Below are 22930 nucleotides of genomic sequence, written 5' to 3'. Positions count from 1 at the left end.
TCATAAATAGACAGACATTCTCTGATGACGCACTGCAATGCGCATCAAACTTTTTGTTTTTAAATATGGTGGTGCAGTACCGACTTCTCGACCAACACATATACTCCGCTGCGTCACAGGCCGCTGGATGAAGCCGGCAAAGTATTCCCATGCTAGCTAGCCGATCTAGCAAGCATGCGTCATTCAGTCCAAAACGGCTCGATCTATCCACATTCAGAATTGTCTGGCGGTCGTAAGTGATCCCGGAGTGACCACGCTGAAAGCCAGCCATGAAATTTGCAGAATTGTCCGGTATTTTTGCCAAATGTTCCATCTTTACCAACAGCCCCTCCACGCCATCTTTATAAGAAAAGGCGTTAACAAAATAAAAGCATGCAAACAACATACGCAAATACACGATAAAATAATTGTCGGCGTTAATAGATTGTTGAGTTAACTCATAATTAACGCATTAATTTGCCCACCCCTAATATATATATATATATAGATATATAGATATATATATATATATATATATATATATATATATATATATATATATATATATATATATATATATATATATATATATACATGTATATTGTTAACAATATTGAAACCATGATTACTTATTGTTAGGTAAAGCAGTGTTGGGGTGTGAACGTAATACCATCATGTCATTTGTAATGTCTAATAAAAAATCTATAGATAAACCTTATCCATATATTTATAGACAAATATTTGTTTTTTGTAATTCTTTAATAACATGAACTTGTCAGCGTTTTGTTACATCATGATGCCTTTATCTCTATTTTTACATTTTGATGGAGACATTTTTTTACTTTTATATTTTTTTAAGTTATGCACATTTTTATGTAGATCTAGATGATGTATCAGGACAGGTACATTAAGAGTTTGATCATAAATTAATTAACTGTACACAATAAAACATTAACAAAATGATGTGTCGCATGAATAATATTTTAAGTGTCCATGAAATGAACACAATTAATGTAAAAAAAAATAACCTGGTGTTTACTTTTTGATATCAAAATAAAACACTAAGCAGTTTGGCTAATGGAGATGAAGTCTAATAAACAAGCTTTGTTCTTCTCCAACGCCTCCTAGTGGTTCAGTACAACAGTTTGGCCAACAAACTTTTGAATTAACAATATTTACGGCCTGCGTTCAATCCAGTATTGATGTTATTTGAACACTGATACAGTTTGCAATTAAATAAAGGAGGACTGAACATCCTAGTAAACAAAGTAAAGACTTTATAAACAAGTTGTGACGTTCACGACACATCGCCTGCTGCAAAACATCAAGGAGTTTTCTCCTTTGCTGTGTACCTTTAGTTTGGGGACAAGTGTCTCCAATATTGTCCACACCTGTTTCCATCTAAACACAGCAGTGTGCTCTTAACAGCACCCCGGGAAGCGAGGGAAAATGACGTTAAACCGTATACTTCGAGGAGAAATCTCTGCAGCAAAGTACATGTAGTTAGTCTGTCATAATTATCAAGCAAAACACAGCTAGTGTACATGCGCCTGACTTCTTGTTGCCCAAAATGCATTAATAAATTATGTTGTTTTCGGTAATGAAAAAATGAAACGGTATTACTAACCTCTGGGAATTAGCGCAAATTACCATTAGACTGTTTACTGTTACATCCCTAGTCCATTAACTAGTAAAATGTCAAGGGCGGTCGCTGCATGTTCTTGCCGGAAATGTTGCTCAATTTTATGGGGCATTACGGCAGGTGCCGTGGTGCCGCGATAAAATTCGAGCGCTGCCTGTTGTGGTTACGTAAGTGTAATATATTCGCAGGTAATTAGAAGTTCCTTAAAAATGTATTTATATTGCAACTCTGTATTGAAAACATGTCAGCAGTATATCATGTCCACCCTGCTGAGAAGTACATGAGGACCAGTTCTTAGAGAAAGGAACTTTTTAAAGTAAAGCTGCGCTTTTTAAAACTTTGCTCATTATGCACAATCCCTGTGTGAGACAAAACACACCTCTTCTGTGTGTCCTAAACATGTGTAAAACCGCTAACAAGAGCCAGTTAAAGGCCTACTGAAATGAGATTTTCTTATTTAAACGGGGATAGCAGGTCCATTCTATGTGTCATACTTGATCATTTCACGATATTGCCATATTTTTGCTGAAAGGGATTTAGTAGAGAACATCCACGATAAAGTTTGCAACTTTCGGTCCTAAGACAAATGCCCTGCCTCTACCGGAAGTCGCAGACGATGATGTCACATGTTTGATGGCTCCTCACATATTCACATTGTTTTTAATGGGAGCTTCCAACAAAAAGTGCTATTCGGACCGAGAAAACGACAATTTCCCCATTAATTTGAGCGAGGATGAAAGATTTGTGTTTGAAGATATTGATAGTGACGGACTAGAAAAAAAAAAAAACGTGATTGCATTGGGACGGATCCCGATGTTTTTAGACACATTTACTAGGTTAATTCTGGGAAATCCCTTATCTTTCTATTGTGTTGCTAGTGTTTTAGTGAGTTTAATATTACCTGATAGACGGAGCGATTTCTCCACGGGTGTTTTGACGCGCAGTGTCTCAGGGGAGTCGACGGCAGCTATGGACGGCACAAGCTCAGCTTTTCTCCGGTAAGAACTGACTTTTTAACCACAATTTTCTCACCGAAACCTGCTGGTTGACATTTGGTAGGGATCCATGTTGGCTTGACCACGCTCTGATCCATAGGAAAGTTTCACCTCCTGGAATTTTAAACAAGGAATCACCGTGTGTTTGTGTGGCTAAAAGCTAAAGCTTCCCAACTCCATCTTTCTACTGTGACTTCTCCAATATTAATTGAACAAATTGCAAAAGATTCAGCAACACAGATGTCAAATATACTGTATAATTATGCCGTTAAAGCAGACGACTTTTAGCTGTGTGTGTGTGCAGCGCTCATACTTCCTAAAAGCCCGTGACGTCTTGCGTACACGTCATCATTACACGACGTTTTGAAGACGAAATTCCCGGGAAATGTAAAATTGTAATTTAGTAAACTAAAAAGGCCGTATTGGCATGTGTTGCAACGTTAATATTTCATCATTGATATATAAACTATCAGACTGCGTGGTGGGTAGTAGTGGGTTTCAGTAGGCCTTTAACAATAAAGGTAATAGGGATAAAGCCCTCTAAGAAACCTCCACCAAGGTTTGACATCAATGCTGTATGTCATGTAGTAACAGGCTCATTCACAACATGTAATGCAGTATTTTGCTCATTCATCCATCCATCCATTTTTCTACCGCTTGTCCCCTTTTGGGTCGCGGGGGGTGCTGGAGCCTATCTCAGCTGCATTCGAGCGGAAGGCGGGGTACACCCTGGACAAGTTACCCACTCATCGCAGGGCCAACACAGATAGACAGACAATATTCACTCTCACATTCACACACTAGGGACCATTTAGTGTTGCCAATCAACCTATCCCCAGGTGCATGTCTGGTTGAAGTGCAGGTGCATGTCTTTGGCGAAGGGAGGAATCCGGAGTACCCGGAGGGAACCCACGCAGTCACAAGGAGAACATGCAAACTCCACACAGAAAGATCCCGAGCCCGGGATTGTACTCAGGGCTACTCGGGACTTTCGTATTGTGAGGCACATGCAGTAACCCCTCTCCACTGTGCCTCCTATTTTTAATTTTTTTTTGCTCATTTTAAGCAGTAAAAATAATACCTTTTCTGGGCGCAGTGATGTCATGGAGCGCATAGCAACGAACGCCAAGTCTGCATTTTCTGTGTTTGCTGACACCAATGGCAGAGCGTTATCATTTAGCACTATTGCGAAACAATCCTCACTTCTCAGATAAAACATACTTCTGAGCGATGCTGCAGCGGTCCGATGCAACATTCCACTTGTGGAGAGTCAAGTTGGTATTGTGACAAATTTCGAAAGTTGACCAACTTCTCGGCTTGGTGCCACCACCTTTTGCTGTACATGTGAGATGCACGATCTATAATCCAGCATTCACTTTGACCAACTCAAGGGCGACGCAGCACAGGCTCCTTCTTCGTCTTTATTGAATTGCGAGTCACAACCGATGTTATTAGCAGCCGAAGCTACGTTTACATGCACTTAATTATTCTGATTCCTCAAATAGTTAGCTATTTTGTATTTTCACACCTACATGTGAAGTCCCAGTGTCCATGGGCACTCTCTAATGCAGGGGTCCACAAACTTTTTGACCCGGGAACCGTATTGGGTTAAAAAAAATGTGGCCAGGGGCCGGGCTGTATACAGTCGCGATCAAAAGTTTACATACACTTGTAAAGAACATCATGTCATGGCTGTCTTGAGTTTCTAATAATTTCTTATTTTTTGTGATAGAGTGATTGGAGCACATACTTGTCACACAAGACATTCATGAAGTCTGCTTCTTTTAAGAATTTATTATAGGTCTACTGAAAATGTGAGCAAATCCACTGGGTCAGAAGTATACATAGAGTGGGGCAAAAAAGTATTTAGTCAGCCACCGATTGTGCAAGTTCTCCCACTTAAAATGATGACAGAGGGCTGTAATTTTTATCATAGGTACACATCAACTGTGAGAGACAGAATGTGAAATAAAAATCCAGGAATTCACATTGTAGGAATTTGAAATAATTTATTTGTAAATTATGGTGGAGAATAAGTATTTGGTCAACCATTCAAAGCTCTCACTGATGGAAGGAAGTTTTGGCTCAAAATCTCACGATGCATGGCCCCGTTCATTCTTTCCTTAACACGGATCAATCCTCCTGTCCCCTTAGCAGAAAAACAGCCCCAAAGCATGATGTTTCCACCTCCATGCTTCACAGTAGGTTTGGTGTTCTTGGGAATCAAATCAGTATTCTTCTTCCTCCAAACACGACGAGTTGAGATTATACCAAAAAGTTCTATTTTGGTTTCATCTGACCACATGACATTCTCCCAATCCTCTGTTGTATCATCCATGTATCCATTTATATATATATATATATATATATATATATATATATATACATACTTATTTTCCACCATAATTTACAAATAAATTCTTTAAAATTCTTACAATGGGAGTTCCTGGATTTTTTTTTCACATTCTGTCTCTCACAGTTGAAGTTTACCTATGATGAAAATTAAAGACCTCTGTCATCATTTTAAGTGGGAGAACTTGCACAACCGGAGGCTGACTAAATACTTTTTTGCCCCACTGTACAGCAATGTTAATATTTGCTTACATGTCCCTGGGCAAGTTTCACTGCAATAAGGCGCTTTTGGTAGCCATCCACAAGCTTCTGCTTCAATTTTGACCAGAAAATTGCTGCAGTTCAGCTAAGTGCGTTGCTTTTCTGACATGGACTTGTTTATTCAGCATTGTCCTTAGGTTTAAGTCAGGACTTTGAGAAGGCCTTTTTAAAACCTTCATTCTAGCCTGATTTAGCCATTCCTTACCACGTTTGAGGTGTGTTTGGGGTCATTGTCCTGTTGGAACACCCAACTGCGCCCAAGACCCAACCTTCGGGTTGATGATTTTAGCTTGTCCTGAAGAATTTGGTGGTAATCTTCCTTTTTAAAGCACCAGTTCCATTGGCAGCAAAACAGGCCCAGAGCACAATACTACCACCACCATGCTTGACGGTAGGAAGGATGTTCCTGGGATTAAAGGCCTCACCTTTTCTCCTCCAAACATATTGCTGGGTATTGTGGCCAAATAGCTAAATTTTTGTTTCATCTGACCACAGAACTTTCTCCCAGAAGGTCTTATCTTTGTCCATGTGATGTCAAATGAAACAAAAATTTACTTCAGTATAACATTGAAAAAACCTTCTTATACGACATTTCTGACCACAAAACTGCATTTGTATCCAAATATTGGGGTATTTTTTAAATTCTGCATGTGATTAATCGGATTTAAAACATAATCACTTGACAGCCCTGATATATCTATATACTGTATATAATTCCCAACTTTCTGCTATAAAATGACAAATGTAATGTATTAGAAAAATGACAATAATTAAGCATTTAGATCATAAACAGCCATGTCTCTGTGCTATGCTAACGCATAAAAATATTTCAAACATGAGTGAGCAGTGCTGTTTGTTTAAAGCCCCTTTTATTTTTACTTAGTAGTGATGTTAGCATGTTAGCATTGTGTCAGAGAAAAAGCATGTCTGCACAAACAAAACTGTAAATGTATCTTAAAAACACTAAAATATGTATTTGTGGGCTTTTTATTTACCTTTTGTTTATTTGTTCTTTCACTGCTGTCCCTGACTACTATCAACCTGTTTTTCTCTCAGGTGTTTCTCCTTTGTCTTCTTCCACACTTCCTCTTCCTGTCCTTCACTTCCTGCCTCAGGTCAGTCTTGAGCGTTGTTGTTGTTGTTTTTTCCCCTTTTTTCCCCCTTTAAACCTTCGGTGTCCAAAGTGTGGGCCAGGGGCCATTTGTGACCCGCTGCTTGTTTTTAATTGGCCTGCGACACATTTCAAAGAAAAAGGAAAACATCCATTAGAACAGGGGTCGGCAACCCAAAATGTTGAAAGAGCCATGTTGGACCAAAAATACAAAAACAAATTTGTCTGGAGCCGCAAAAAATTAAAAGCCATATTACATACAGATAGTGTGTCATGAGATAGAAATTGAATTATGAGGACTTAAAGGGAACTAAATGAGCTCAAATAAAGCTACAAATGAGGCATAATGATGCAATATGTACATACAGCTAGCCTAAATAGCATGTTAGCATCGATTAGCTTGCCAGTGACCAAATATGTCTGATTAGCACATTCCACATAAGTCAATAACATCAACAAAACTCACCTTTGTGCATTCATGCACAACTTTATAAGTTTGGTGGACAAAATGAGACGGAAAAAGAAGTGGCATAAATCACGTCTGAGAAAGTCGGAGAAAGGTATGCATGTAAACAAACTAGGGTGAGTTCAAGGACCGCCAAAATTAGTAGGACAAAATGGCGCTCGCCAAATACTCGAATCAGTGAAGCATGTTTATTATAATCAGTGTACTTTATAGCAATTAGGGAGGTTTGTGTGTAATGTTTGTCCTCCTACAGAAACCAAATTAAAACAAAAAATATGTTTTTTTCCCCTCATCATTTCCGTTTTTCATATATTTCTGAAAAAATTCCAGAGAGCAACTAGGGCGGCGCTAAAGAGCCGCATGTGGCTCCGGAGCCGCAGGTTGCCGACCCCTGCATTAGACCATTACATTAAAAAGAAACTACAATTTTACATTTTGGGAGAAATTGTGTGTGAGTGAAAAAGTGTGTAAGCAAAAATTAGATGCTAATGTTAGCATGTAACAGTTGTGAAATGTGTCAAGTATTGAGTCATATATGATTATGTAGGGTACACATGTAAAATTGGCTAAAAGTGAAGTGAAGTATATTTATATAGCACCTTTCTCTAGGGACTCATAGTGAAACCCATTATCTACATTTAAGTGTCTTGCCCAAGGACACGACAGAAGTGGCTAGGATGGCGGAAGCCGGGATTGAACCAAGAACCCCGGAGTTTTAGGCACAACCGCTCTACCAACAGAGCCACAACGCCTGACGAAAAAGTTAGCATGTTAACAATTACCTTGTATCAAGGACAAATTTATATGACTCTAAGACAGGGGTTACCAACCTTTTTGAAAGCAAGAGCTATTCTTGGGTACTGATTAATGCGAAGGGCTACCAGTTTGATACACACTTGAATAAATTGTATTTCTTTCTGTCATTCCGTCGTACATTTTTTTTCCTTTTACGGAAGGTTTTTTGTAGAGAATAAAGGATGAAAAAAAACACTTAATTGAAAGGTTTAAAAGAGGAGAAAACACGAAAAAAATTTAAATTAAATTTTGAAACAGTTTATCTTCAATTTCGACTCTTTAAAATTAAAAATTCTACCGAAAAAAAGAAAAGAGACTAGCTAATTTGAATCTTTTTGAAAAAATAAAAAAAATAATTTATGGAACATCACTAGTAATATTTCCTGATTAATATTAATTTTAGAATTTTGATAGGTTTTAAATAGGTTAAAATCCAATCTGCACTTTGTTAGAATATATAACAAATTGGACCAAGCTATATTTCTAACAAAGACAAATCATTATTTCTTCGAGATTTTCCACAACAAAAATAATAAAAGAAATTCAAAAGGCTTTGAAATAAGATTTAAATTTGATTCTACAGATTTTCTACATTTGCCAGAATATTTTTTTTGAATTTAATCATAAGTTTGAAGAAATATTTCACAAATATTCTTCGTCAAAAAAACTGAAGCTAAAATGAAGAATTAAATCAAAATGTATTTATTATTCTTTACAATAAAAAAAATACATATTTACTTGAACATTGATTTAAATTGTCAGGAAAGAAGAGTAAGGAATTTAAAAGGTAAAAAGGTATATGTTTTTAAAAATCCTAAAATCATTTTTAAGGTTGTACTTTTTCTCTAAAATTGTCTTTCTGAAAGTTATAGGAAGCAAAGTAAAAATATAAATGTATTTATTTAAACAAGTGAAGACCAAGTTTTTAAAATATTTTCTTGGATTTTCAGATTCTATTTGAGTTTTGTCTCCCTTAGAATTAAAAATGTCGAGCAAAGCGATACCAGTTTGCTGGTAAATAAAAAAAATAAAAAAATAGAGGCAGCTCACTGGTAAGTGCTGCTATTTGAGCTATTTTTGGAACAGGCCAGCGGGCGACTCATCTGGTCCTTACGGGCTACGTGGTGCCCGCGGGCACCGCGTTGGTGACCCATGCTCTAAGGTGTTTGGCTGCAAAGTAGGCTAAACATGTTAGCATGCCAGTATGCTAAAATGCTAAGGTAAGCATGCTAGTGCTAGTTAACATGTGACAATTACCAAGTCATAATACTCTGCGCTGTTAGGGTTAACAATTCGATGAAAAAAAAGTTAGCATGCTAATTTTAGCATGCTAACAGTTAACATGTGACTCGTACCAAGTTATACAAGTCTGAGGTGTTCAGCTGCAAAATTGGCAAAAAAGATTTTTTAAATCTAGCACACTAAAATCAGCATGCTTGCATACTAACGTTAATATGCTAACAGTTTGCAGCTGCCAAGTACCAAGTTTTATGTGTCTGGGGCGTTTGGCTGCAAAATTGGCTAAAAAGTTAGCAAATGCTGTCTGAGGCTTAGCCAATCAGTGGCTACCATCTAATGGTTTTGGTCTTGCCTTGTGTATTTTTACTTCATATGGTCATTTTTAAGCGTGAAAATGTTTCATGTGGGACAATATTACGATGCTGTGTTAGAGATAACACAAAGCTAAGCTATGGACATTGTTTTGGTTTTACTGTACTTTATGGACAAAATGCAATCAATGTGGCCTGCACATCCTTCAATTGTATTGATGTGGCCCTCGCTGAACAAGTTTGGACACCCCTGCTCAGTGTGGCATTTTTATATAAGAATAATGCAGTAACATACACTATATTGCCAAAAGTATTTGGCCACCTATCCAAATGATATGAATCAGGTGTCCTAATCAGTTGGCCCGGCCACAGGTGTTTAAAATCAAGCACTTAGGCTTGGAGACTGTTTCTCCAAACATTTGTGAGAGAATGGGCCGCTCTCAGTGTATTCCAGCGTGGAACTGTCATAGGATGCCACCTGTGCGACAAATCCATTCGTGAAATTTCCTCGCTCCGATATATCCCAAAGTCAACGGTCAGCTCTATTATAAAACAAGGGAAGAGTTTGGGAACAACAGCAACTCAGCCACCAAGGTATAGGCCGCGTAAACTGACAGAGAGGGGTCAGCGGATGCTGAAGCACATAGTGCAAAGACTTTCTGCACAGTTAGTTGCTACAGAGCTCCAAACTTCATGTGACCTCCCAATCAGCCCACGTACAGTACGCAGAGAGCTTCATGGAATGGGTTTCCATGGCCACGCAGCTGCATCTAAGGCATACATCACCAAGTCCAATGCAAAGCGTGGGATGCAGTGGTGTAAAGCACGTCGTCACTGACCTCTACAGCAGTGGAGACGCCTTCTCTGGACTGATGAATCACACTTTTCTATTTGACAATCTGATGGACCAGTCTGGCTTTAGAGGTTGCCAGGGGAATGATACATTCTGGACTGCATTGTGCCGAGTGTGAAGTTTGGTGGAGGAATTATGGTGTGGGGTTGGTTTTTCAGGAGTTGGGCTTTGCCCCTTAGTTCCAGTGAAAAGGATTCTGAATCCTCCAGGATACCAACACATTTTGGACAATTCCATGCTCCCAACCTTGTGGGAACAGTTTGGATGAAAGATTCGTGTTGGAGGATATCGGTAGCGACGGACTAGGAAAAAAAAAAAAAAAAAACGCGATTGCATTGGGACGGATTCAGATGTTTTTAGACACATTTATTAGGATATATCTGGGAAATCCCTTATCTTTCTATTGTGTTGCTAGGGTTTTAGTGAGTTTAACAGTACCTGATAGTCAGAAGTGTGTGTCCACGGGTGTGTTGATGCGCAGTGTCTCAGGTAAGTCGACGGCAGCTACGGACGGCACAAGCTCAGTTTATCTCCGGTAAGAAGCGACTTTTTAACCACAATTTTCTCACCGAAAACTGCTGGTTGACATTTGGTTGGGATCCATGTTCGCTGTGATCCATAGTAAAGTTTCACCTCTGGGAATTTTAAACAAGGAATCACCGTGTGTTTGTGTGGCTAAAGGTTAAAGCTTCCCAACTCCATCGTTCTACTGTGACTTCTCCAATATTAATTGAACCAATTGCAAAAGATTCAGCAACACAGATGTCCAAAATACTGTGTAATTATGCGGTTAAAGCAAACCACTTATAGCTGTGTGTGTGTGCAGCGCTCATATTCCATAACAGCCCGTGACGTCAAGCGTACACATCATCATTACGCGACGTTTTCAAGAAGAAACTCCCGGGAAATTTAAAATTGCAATTTAGTAAACTAAAAAGGCTGTATTGGCATGTGTTGCAATGTTAATATTTCATCATTGATATATAAACTATCAGACTGTGTGGTCGGTAGTAGTGGGTTTCAGTACGCCTTTTATTGTACTAAAAAAACAGCATCCAAAAAATAAACATTCGGTTGGGATCCATGTTCGCTGTGATCCATAGTAAAGTTTCACCTCCGGGAATTTTAAACAAGGAATCACCGTGTGTTTGTGTGGCTAATGGCTAAAGCTTCCCAACTCCATCATTCTACTTTGACTTTTCCAATATTAATTGAACAAATTGCAAAAGATTCAGCAACACAGATCTCCAAAATACTGAGTAATTATGCGGTTAAAGCAGACCACTTTTAGCTGTGTGTGTGTGCAGCGCTCATATTTCCGAACTGGCCGTGACGTTTTTTGTTTTTTTTGATTGATTGATACTTTTATTAGTAGATTGCACAGTACAGTACATATTCCGTACAATTGACCACTAAATGGTAACACCCGAATAAGTTTTTCAACTTGTTTAAGTCAGGGTCCACGTTAATCAATTCATGGTAAAGCGTACACGTGGCGTTATCAAGAAGAAACTCCCGTGAAATTTTAAATTGCAATTTAGTAAACTAAAAAGGCCGTATTGGCATGTGTTGCAATGTTAATATTTCATCATTGATATATAAACTATCAGACTGCGTGGTCTGTAGTAGTGGGTTTCAGTAGGCCTTTAAAAGTCCTTTTTGAACCAAGAGCGAAACGCTGTGATCCCGTTCATGTGTTTGTGATTGTCCTTTATTGTCTTCACCATGGGAACATTCTTCATGCCTGCTGCATTAAGGATGTCATATAAATGTGAAATTACAGCCGGGCTATTGATCTTGCCCTCTTATTGTGACATATCCGCCCTGCTCGTTCTTTACTGCCTCCATCAATAAGCACATATGAGGTCATACTTGTGGTCTTCTTTTAGCAGTTGCAAACCCTCTTTGTACTTCAAAAAATTACAATGGTCTTTTTAGCCGTATTTTCTTCTAACGCCTACAATCTAATGTGCATTTGTGATATGAAAGAACATGTTTGTGTGTAGAGTGTGTGGTCTTCGAATGCAGCAATGTATTGTCATTGTCATGAAAGTATCCCTAAATGATTACAAAGCTCTATAAAGTATGAAGTTTAACATACAGTGGTGGTCAAAAGTGTACGTACACTTTTAAAGAACATAATGACATGGCTGTCTTGAGTTTCCAATCATTTCTACAACTTTTATTTTTTTTTGTGATAGAGTGATTGGAGCACACACTTGTTGGTCACAAAAACACTCATGAAGTTTGCTTCTTTTATGAATTTATTATGGGTCTACTGAAAATGTGAGCAAATCTGCTGGGTCAAAAGTATACATACAGCAATGTTAATATTTGCTCACATGTCCCTTGGCAAGTTTCACTGCAATAAGACACTTTTGGTAGCCATCCAAAAGCTTCTGCTTGAATTTTTGACCACTCCTCTTGACAAAATTGGTGCAGTTTTGCTAAATTTGTTGGACTTGTTTCTTCAGCATTGTCCACACGTTTAAGTCATGACTATGGGAAGTCCATTCTAAAACCTTCATTCTAGCCGGATTTAGCCATTCCTTTACCACTTTTGACGTGTGTTTGGGGTCATTGTCCTGTTGGAACACCCAACTGGGCCCAAGAATCAATCTCCGGGCTGATGATTTTAGCTTGTCCTGAAGAATTTGGAGGTAATCCTCCTATTTCATTGTCCCATTTACTCTCTGTAAAGCACCAAAACAGGCCCAGGGCATAATACTACCACCACCATGCTTGACTGTAGGTATGGTGATCCTGGAATTGTAGGCCTCACCTTTTCTCCTCTAAACATATTGCTGGGTATTGTGGCCAAACAGCTCCATTTTTGTTTCATCTGACATCACATAGACAACGATAAAACCTTCTGGAGGAAAGTTCTGTGGTCAGATGAAACAAAAATTTAGCTATTTGGCCACAATACCCAGCAATATGTTTGGAGGAGAAAAGGTAAGGCCTGTAATTCCAGGATCACCACACCTACAGTCAAGCATGGTAGTGGTGGTATCATGCTCCGGGCCTGTTTTGCTGCCAATGGAACTTGTGCTTTAAATGGGACAATCATCAGCCTGGAGGTTGGGTCTTGGGCGCAGTTGGGTCTTCCAACAGGGCAATGACCCCAAACACACGTCAAAAGTGGTGAAGGAATGGCTAAATCAGGCTAAAATGAAGGTTTTAGAATGGCCTTCCCAAAGTCTTGACTTAAACGTGTGGACAATGCTGAAGAAATAAGTCCATGTCAGAAAAGCAACACATTTAGCTGAACTGGTAGCAATATTGTGGTCAAAAATTCAAGCAGAAGCTTGTGGATGGCTACCAAAAGCGCCTTATTGCAGTGCAACTTGCCAAGGGACATGTAAGCAAATATTAACATTGCTGTATGTATACTTTTGACCCAGCAGATTTGCTCACATTTTCAGTAGACCCATAATAAATTCATAAAAGAAGCAAACATCATGAATGTTTTTTGTGACCAACAAGTATGTGCTCCAATCACTCTATCACAAAAAAATAAAAGTTGTAGAAATGATTGGAAACTCAAGAAAGCCATGACACGATGTTCTTTACAAATGTCCAGGACTGTATATGGCTGATAGTGTGCACATTCTTGTCGTTGACTCAAAAAGAATGCGTGTGTTTTCGGCTCATGTCGCACATGACAAACCACAGCTCAACAAGTACAGTAAAAGAAAAAGTCAAATGAAAGCAAACTATAATGCAGCATTCATGGAAATTTAGTCATCTGCTGGTTTTTCCCCTGTTGGGTTTCGCTTCCTTATATTGCCGTCCGCAGCGTACAGATGAATATATCGATAACTTTCGTGCAAAATGTCAAGTTAATGAATCATATTTATGGTTTTCATGCAGAGGCCTGCATGTATATTTTTTTAATTAGCAGCAAATCATGTGAAATGATTTGAAGAGTGGCCAAAGAGAATAATTTTAATAATAGTAAAATATAGTAATATTGTAATCCTAAAATTTTACAATGCAAATCTAAAATAATATTTTATATCATATAGTACCTACAATACACAAATATATGTTGTTGTTTTTTTATTCTGGACAGCATTTTTCAGTAAGTGTCAAGCGTATCATAGTTGTCATATATGGCAGTGGTTCTCAACCTTTTTTCAATGATGTACCCCCTGTGAACATTTTTTTAATTCAAGTACTCCCTAATCAGAGCAAAGCATTTTTGACAAAGAGATAAAAAAGTAAAATACAGCACTATGTCATCAGTTTCTGATTTATTAAATTGTATAACAGTGCAAAATGTTGCTCATTTGTAGTGGTCTTTCTTGAACTATTTGGAAAAAATGATAGAAAAATAACTAAAAAGTGATTCAATTATAAATAAAGATTTCTACACATAGAAGTAATCATCAACTTAAAGTGCCCTCTTTGGGGATTGTAATAAAGATCCATCTGGATTCATTAACTTAATTCTAAACATTTATTCACAAAAAAAGAAATCTTTAACATCAATATTTATGGAACATGTCCACAAAAAAATCTAGCTGTCAACACTGAATATTGCATTGTTGCATTTCTTTTCACAGTTTATGAACTCAAGTTCATATTTTGTTGAAGTATTATTCAATAAATATATTTATAAAGGATTTTTGAATTGTTGCTATTTTTAGAATATTTTTGAAAAATCTCACGTACCTCTTGGCATACCTTCAAGTACACCCAGGGGTACGTGTACCCCCATTTGAGAACCACTGATATATGGAATATTAAAATGGAATTTCTCAAATTGTGCCTAACATTACAGGGGTGTACAAGTTGTAATAATACATTTATATCAATATAAATGTATATAGCCACACAATTGGTTATTATGCTTTTTTTTTTGTACAAATTGATGGATAAACTACTTTGAAATCATCAGATATTTTATTATGTGGATTTATTTCCCCCCCAAAAAATGTCCGTAATATATGATAATAAATACAATTTTGCATTAACAGGTAATATTAAAAAAATATACAATTGCATGCAGTACATGGATTTTTCTGTTACATGCAAATTTTATTGACACAAATAAATCCGCGGGCCACATAAAGACAATTTATCCAATTTATTTATGCAACACTTTTCATGCATGGACTAATTACAACAAAAAGTGATTTACACAGATAAAAAAAAAAGAAGAAGAGAAGAAAACCCGCACACACACAACAATATCGCCAAAACGCTTTAAGGCGTGGACGAAATTAACACTTTTAAAACATTTAAACATATTTTAAAAAATATATGTAGAATTAAAATATAGATAATACGTGAAAAAAAATTGTGAAAATCCGAGCAGCAATAAATACAATAGAAAATAATAGAATAAAAAATAGGAAACTAAGAAAAGTTAATAATGTTTAGGAAAAGTTTGATTACAAACGTGTGAATTTAATCTATTTTTAAATATCAATGCTCTCTGCAGTCCTGTGGCTCTCTTGCAGGTTGTTCTAAAAGTTTGGTGTCAGAGGACCTCAGGATCCACAAGGGTCCATTTGGTGAAAGCAGCTCAGATAGATAAAAAGATAATAAAATCTTGTAACTTTTAAATCTACCATGAATTGATTAACGTGGACCCCGACTTAAACAACTTGAAAAACTTATTGGGGTGTTACCATTTAGTGGTCAATTGTACGGAATATGTACTGTAGTGTGCAATCTATTGATAAAAGTCTCAATCACTCAATCAAAAGCGACCACTTTAACCAATATGTCATGATTGTAGAACTATTGAGAGCATTTCAATATTCTAGATGGCAGGAAATAAAAGCCTGCATTAGCACCTTCGTGTTGGCCTGAAAGAGAACTCGGGCCATGTTTTCAAGATGCTAAAAAAAAAGTTGTAATATTTTTTTATATGTGGAATAAAACTCAGCTCAGTCAATAATCACACCCGGATTTTTTAATGTATAGTGTTGTTAAAATCTTGTAATTTTAGTAAAAGTTTATTTTTTTTTGGCTTTCAGGACAAATTGAGTTGTAGGAAATTCACTATTGTCCATGACTTGATGTCTAAAATGCAGGTAAAATAGGTAGCTTTTGGTCCTGTGTCATCAGGAGACACAGAAATGTGTGTCATCAGGAGACACAGCAATGTGTGTCTTCAGGAGACCCAACAATGTGTGTCATCAGGAGACACAGCAATGTGTGTCATCAGGAGACACAGCAATGTGTGTCATCAGGAGACACAACAATGTGTACCATAAGGAGACATTGCTGTGTCTCCTTATGATACACATTGCTGTGCATCATAATGTTTGTCATTAAGAGACGCAACAACGTGTATCAACAGGAGACACAGCAAAGTGTATCATCAGGAGAAACAGCAATGTGTAACATCAGGAGACACAACAAGTGTGTGTCATAAGGAGACACAACAATGTGTCTCATCAGGAGACACAGCAATTTGTGTCATCAGGAGAAACAGCAATGTGTGTCATCAGGAGAAACAGCAATGTGTGTCATCAGGAGACACAGCAATGTGTGTCATCAGGAGACACAGCATTGTGTGTCATCAAGGGACACATCAATGTGTGTCATCAGGAGACACAGCAATGTGTGTCATCAGGAGACACAACAGTGTGTATCATGAGGAGACAGCAATGTGTATCACCAGGAGACAGGGCGATGTGTATCATCAGGAGACACAACAATGTGTATCATCAGGAGACACAGCAATGTTTATCATCAGGAGACAGCAATATGTATCATTAGTAGACACAACAATGTGTATCATCAGGAAACACAGCAATGTGTGTCATCAGGAGACTCAACAATGTGTGTCATCAGCAACCACAGCAATGTGTGTCATCAGGAGACAACAATGTGTATCATCAGGAGACACAGCAATGTTTATCTTCAGGAGACAGCAATATGTATCATTAGTAGACACAACAACATTTATCATCAGGAAACACAGCAATGTGTGTCATCAGGAGACACAACAATGTGTATCATCAGGAGACAGCAATGTGTATCACCAGGAGACAGGGCAATGTGTATCATTGGGATACACCGCAATGTGTGTCATCAGGATACACCGCAATGTCACTGTGGAAGGCAGCAGATTTAAAAGAATGGGACCTAAAATTGATCTTTGGGGAACCCCAGGCCTTATTTCATGTGTTCCTGAGGAACATGCATCTATACTTGCATTAAAACAGAGAACGGGAGCAGTTGAAAACAGTGTCAAAAAGGTGTCTAAGTCTCTTTAATAAAATCTACTCTACTGAACCAACACTGTGAGACTGTTATGATCTAAATTCAACCTGATGTCGCAAAAAAATATTTAAAAGTGCCTTAAAAGAACATATTTTGTTCCATTTTTAGTTGATGTTCAAAATGTTGTTAATAATTTAAGAAATATTTTTCTAGATCTTAATCCCCAAATGTATTTTTTGAAAATGTGTGTGACAAGTGTTTATATTTTTAAAATTTAATATCATATAATAGAGTGAAATAATTATGAACACATTTCTGTTCTGTTTGGTTGGCATCAGTAATCCAAAATGTGCAAAGTACTAAATGAGACAAACTACGAAAATAATTAAATACTCACTTACTGTACTATGTCTTCTCTCACTGGGGTGTTTATATCTTCCCGTTCACATGAAGAATTAATCCTAATCCTCAAACAGGATTATTTTTTTATGTGAATAATATACATATTTTTGTCATTTGAAAAAAAAAGAAGCATTTAAGAAAGTGTGAACTAAATAATAAATTGTCATGACAACGCTCTGAAAGTCTGTCCCGCTTTTTCCCCACAGTGGACGGCGAGCATGTAGGCTCACTGGGGTCCGAGGGAGAGGACGAAGTGGGCCTCTGGGGCCTGGACTCCCAGGAGTACCAGGAGAGCCTGGGCAAGACCAGCCAGACTCCCAGCGAGGGCACTGAGGAGCCCGACAGCCCCGCCCTCTCCGTGCGGACGCCTGGCCTCAGTCCGGGCATCGGCGGCAGGAAATTCTGGGCTCAGGTGGAGCAGGAAGTGGAGGCCACAGACGATGGCGGTGGTGTGGCCTCTGGCGGCGACAGGGAGGAGGAGCAGGGATCAGTGAGGATGCACTGTAAGTTGACAATAAATCACTGGAAGTTGACAATAAATCTAACTGGTATGGAGGCCAGGAACCGCACATGTGGGCGCTTGTACGTAAAATAGTGCTGCGTCGCAGACTCTCACACATAAATACCACACTGGACTTTTTATGAGAAACAAGAATAGTGGTAGGTACAATGGCTCTAGATGCCTTTTTGCCTCATTCCTGTAAGAATCCTGCGTGCGACTGAAGCATCGGGGAACGGGGTTTGGTCATTTATCCAGGACTAGTTACAGTGAGCTCAAACAACCAGCAGGTGAACACATCGGACTGTATCATCTCTTTCACTTTTGGTCGCCTAAACCAGTGGTCCCCAACCTTTTTGAAGCTGCGGACCGGTCAACGCTTGTTAATTTGTCATATTGAAACCTACGGGTTAGGAATGGGATGGCACTTCAAGTTCATATGCGAGTCAAGGGAGGTTTTTTGGGTTGGTGCACTAATTGTAAGTGTATCTTGTGTTTTTTTATGTTGATTTAATAAAAAAATAAAAAAAAAACATAAAAACATTTTTAAATAAAAAAATGATTAAAAATTAAGAAAAAATTATTAGGCGGACCGGTACCAATACAGCCGCGGCACGATTGGGAAGGGGGGACGGGGGGCGGGGGGGGGCATTTTGCTGCTTCTATCGACACATGTACGAGATTGCAAAGCATACTGGGTGATACAGGTTACACTGAAGGTTGTGATATAAACATCTTAAAGGGGAACATTATCACCAGACCTATGTAAGTGTCAATATATACCTTGATGGTGCAGAAAAAAGACCATCTATTTTTTAACCGATTTCCGAACTCTAAATGGGTGAATTTTGGCGAATTAAACGCCTTTCTGTTTATCGCGCTGGAAGCGATGACGTCAGAATGTGACGTCGCCGAGGTAACACACCCACCATTTTCATTTTCAACACATTACAAACACCGGGTCTCAGCTCTATGTTATTTTCCGTTTTTTTGACTATTTTTTGGAACCTTGGAGACATCAATCCTTGACGGTGTGTTGTCGGAGAGTGTAACAACACTAACAGGGAGGGATTCAAGTTGCACCACTGGCCCGAAGATGCGAAAGTGTCTGCCGCCAGACTCCCATTGAATGTGCCAGAGTGTCTCCACATTTTACCGGCGATGCTAAGACAGACATGGCTAGCGGTGTATAATTTAGTCAGGAATAGTCATGGGTGCAAAGGATTCTGGGTATTTTGTTGTGTTACAGTGGGGATGTTCCCCCGAAATGTGTTTGTCATTCTTGTTTAGTGTGGGTTCACAGTGTGGCGCATATTAGTAAGAGTGTTAAAGTTGTTTATATCACAACCTTCAGTGTAACCTGTATCACCCAGTATGCCTTGCAATCTCGTACGTGTGTCTGCGGAAGCCACATACAGCATGTTGCCAGACTGGCAAGCAGTCTGTACATGTTGTAGAAGGTGTCAAAGGCAATGGCTTCATAGCACGCCCTTATTATTGTTATCTGGGCGACCACCAGCAGATATTTGCGAGAATGGTTGCGGCTCCCATTGTCTTTTTTATTTTGTGAAACGGGTGAAAATGGCTCTTTGGGTGGTAAAGGTTGCCGACCCCTGATATATATATACAGTTTCTATATATAACCGACCTATTGAACATTATGCCTTCATCTGGCCTGCCAAACGTCACCCAAATAGGCTTGGTGAAACCATCAAAACTGGTGTTGTTCATGTATGCAGTACTCCCGCCACCCCACAGGGGGCAACATTGATGCATATGTGTCACAGTGAAACAGCACTGGGGTGAGTAGAAGAAAACTACTTATTCATCCATCCATCCATCCATCCATTTTCTACCGCTTATTCCCTTTTGGGATCGCGGGGGGCGCTGGCGCCTATCTCAGCTACAATCGGGCGGAAGGCAGGGTACACCCTGGACAAGTCGCCACCTCATCACAGGGCCAACACAGATAAACAGACAACATTCACACTCACATTCACACACTAGAGACCATTTAGTGTTGCCAATCAACCTATCCCCAGGTGCATGTCTTTGGAGGTGGGAGGAAGCCGGAATACCCGAAGGGAACCCACGCGTTCACGGGAAGGACATGCAAACTCCACACAGAAAGTTCCCGAGCCCGGAAAAAAATCCCAAAATAAATTGCAAAACTCGGACATTTGACAATGATTGGACAACAAAGTAAGAATGTTGTGCTCAAGTCATTGTTTCCTGGCAGACCTTTTAAGCGACGGACACATTGACCCAGACAAGCAGCAACAATGGTAAAAATCCCAGCGTGTAACTTCATCACAAAACTTGGTCAAACATTTGTACGTTGATATCATTTGTGCATAAATATATTTAGTTTGTTTTGTATAGAAATTGCTGACTTTGTAATTTCTTTTGATTTCACCGTCGTGTTGTTTTTTTGTGTGAGAGTAACAATTAAACATCTTTTAATACGTCCATCCATCCATTTCTACTGCTTGTCCCTTTTGGGGTCGCGGGGGGTGCTGGAGCCTATCTCAGCTGCATTCAGGCGGAATGCGGGGTACACCCTAGACAAGTTACCACCTCATCGCAGGGCCAACCCTTGTAAATGTATTGCTAAATTTGACTAGTAGAGGGCGACAACCCTAATAGTGATAAGTTACATACAATGTTTGGTGTGCGAATGTTGTGTGTCATTAGTTATGTAAAATACACAATGGACATTAGTTATGTAGAATTCACAATGGACATTAGTTATGTAAAATACACAATGGACGTGCACTTTGGTTATGTTTACTCATTGTTTATATTTTCAGTGTTACAAACCTAAATGACGCAAAGAAAGAAAAACAAGAAAGGAAAATAATTCAAAAGATACATCAATCCTCAACAAAAACAGGAGTTTCTGTTTCTTCATACTGTTAACTAGCTGCACACGCTGGAAACGAGTAGCGTGTGCAGCTACTGTAGTTAATTTATTGACAGTGCAGTGTGAGAGCCAATGTGTTTACTTTGCAATTAAGTAAAATCCTACCCCTCGAAAGGAGATTAAATAAGCTTTGCTTCTTCCTACTCCTTTTCGGACATGTTGTAATGAGAAATGGAAATATGTAATATGTGATGACATGCTGACATTGTATTCATGTTCGAAATAAACAGAAACAGAACAGAACGCTGTCAGAGCAATATAACCTGACGAAACATCCACGTTTTGATATCGGGCCCCTGAGCCTTTGGGCACTTTTATCCTGCTGCCCTTTTCATTATGTAGTTAAATAGCCCTGATATGTACAGTATGTACATGTATACATACTGTACATATGTATTAGAAATGTCAACAGCAGAAAATGCATATGCATGTGAGAGGATAGAGAAAAATAAAGAACCTATTGATTACAATGGCGGACTGGCGCAATTGTTCTTGGGTAAAACCATACCATATACGGATAATCCGCCGGCGTTACCAATGGGAAAAACCTGACAAATTGGGCAAATTTCAAGTGGTTCGATTGTTTTATAAATGTAAAAATGACAATTGAGGGTCAAAATGTTGACATAAATTTTGTACATTACGACTTTTATTTTTGTCAATTGAGAGTATTTTTCTCAGTTTGCTCAAAATATGACCTTAACCATCCATCCATCCATCCATCCATCATCTTCCGCTTATCCGAGGTCGGGTCGCGGGGGCAACAGCCTAAGCAGGGAAACCCAGACTTCCCTCTCCTCAGCCACTTCGTCTAGCTCTTCCCGGGGGATCCCGAGGCGTTCCCAGGCCAGCCGGGAGACATAGTCTTCCCAACGTGTCCTGGGTCTTCCCCGTGGCCTCCTACCGGTTGGACGTGCCCTAAACACCTCCCTAGGGAGGCGTTCGGGTGGCATCCTGACCAGATGCCCGAACCACCTCATCTGGCTCCTCTCGATGTGAAGGAGCAGCGGCTTTACTTTGAGTTCCTCCCGGATGGCAGAGCTTCTCACCCTATCTCTAAGGGAGAGCCCCGCCACACGGCGGAGGAAACTCATTTCGGCCGCTTGTACCCGTGATCTTATCCTTTCGGTCATGACCCAAAGCTCATGACCATAGGTGAGGATGGGAACGTAGATCGACCGGTAAATTGAGAGCTTTACCTTCCGGCTCAGCTCCTTCTTCACCACAACGGACCGGTACAACGTCCGCATTACTGAAGACGCCGCACCGATCCGCCTGTCGATCTCACGATCCACTCTTCCCTCACTCGTGAACAAGACTCCTAGGTACTTGAACTCCTCCACTTGGGGCAGGGTCTCCTCCCCAACCCGGAGATGGCACTCCACCCTTTTCCGGGCGAGAACCATGGACTCGGACTTGGAGGTGCTGATTCTCATTCCGGTCGCTTCACACTCGGCTGCGAAACGATCCAGCGAGAGCTGAAGATCCCGGTCAGATGAAGCCATCAGGACCACATCATCTGCAAAAAGCAGAGACCTAATCCTGCGGTTACCAAACCGGAACCCCTCAACGCCTTGACTGCGCCTAGAAATTCTGTCCATAAAAGTTATGAACAGAATCGGTGACAAAGGACAGCCTTGGCGGAGTCCAACCCTCACTGGAAATGTGTTCGACTTACTGCCGGCAATGCGGACCAAGCTCTGGCACTGATCGTACAGGGAACGGACCGCCACAATAAGACAGTCCGATACCCCATACTCTCTGAGCACTCCCCACAGGACTTCCCGAGGGACACGGTCGAATGCCTTCTCCAAGTCCACAAAGCACATGTAGACTGGTTGGGCAAACTCCCATGCACCCTCAAGAACCCTGCCGAGAGTATAGAGCTGGTCCACAGTTCCACGACCAGGACAAATA

The 22930-nt window shown here is 39.6% G+C and overlaps 1 protein-coding gene across 1 annotated transcript in view; it reads left to right on the top strand.

Moving 5' to 3' along the window:
* LOC133542481 (zinc finger E-box-binding homeobox 2-like) overlaps window positions 1-22930 on the top strand; it is a 148105-nt gene that overhangs the window by 105078 nt on the left and 20097 nt on the right. Inside the window, exon 2 of the mRNA XM_061886671.1 lies at window positions 17798-18094. Within this exon, the coding sequence (XP_061742655.1) occupies window positions 17798-18094 (297 nt within the window). The remainder of the gene's footprint in view (window positions 1-17797; window positions 18095-22930) is intronic.

This window comes from Nerophis ophidion, linkage group LG02 (assembly GCF_033978795.1).
Source record: "Nerophis ophidion isolate RoL-2023_Sa linkage group LG02, RoL_Noph_v1.0, whole genome shotgun sequence".
Classification (NCBI taxonomy): Eukaryota; Metazoa; Chordata; class Actinopteri; order Syngnathiformes; family Syngnathidae; genus Nerophis; species Nerophis ophidion.
Note: the sequence above shows the minus strand (reverse complement) of the source record. Positions and strands in the feature narration are given on the sequence as shown.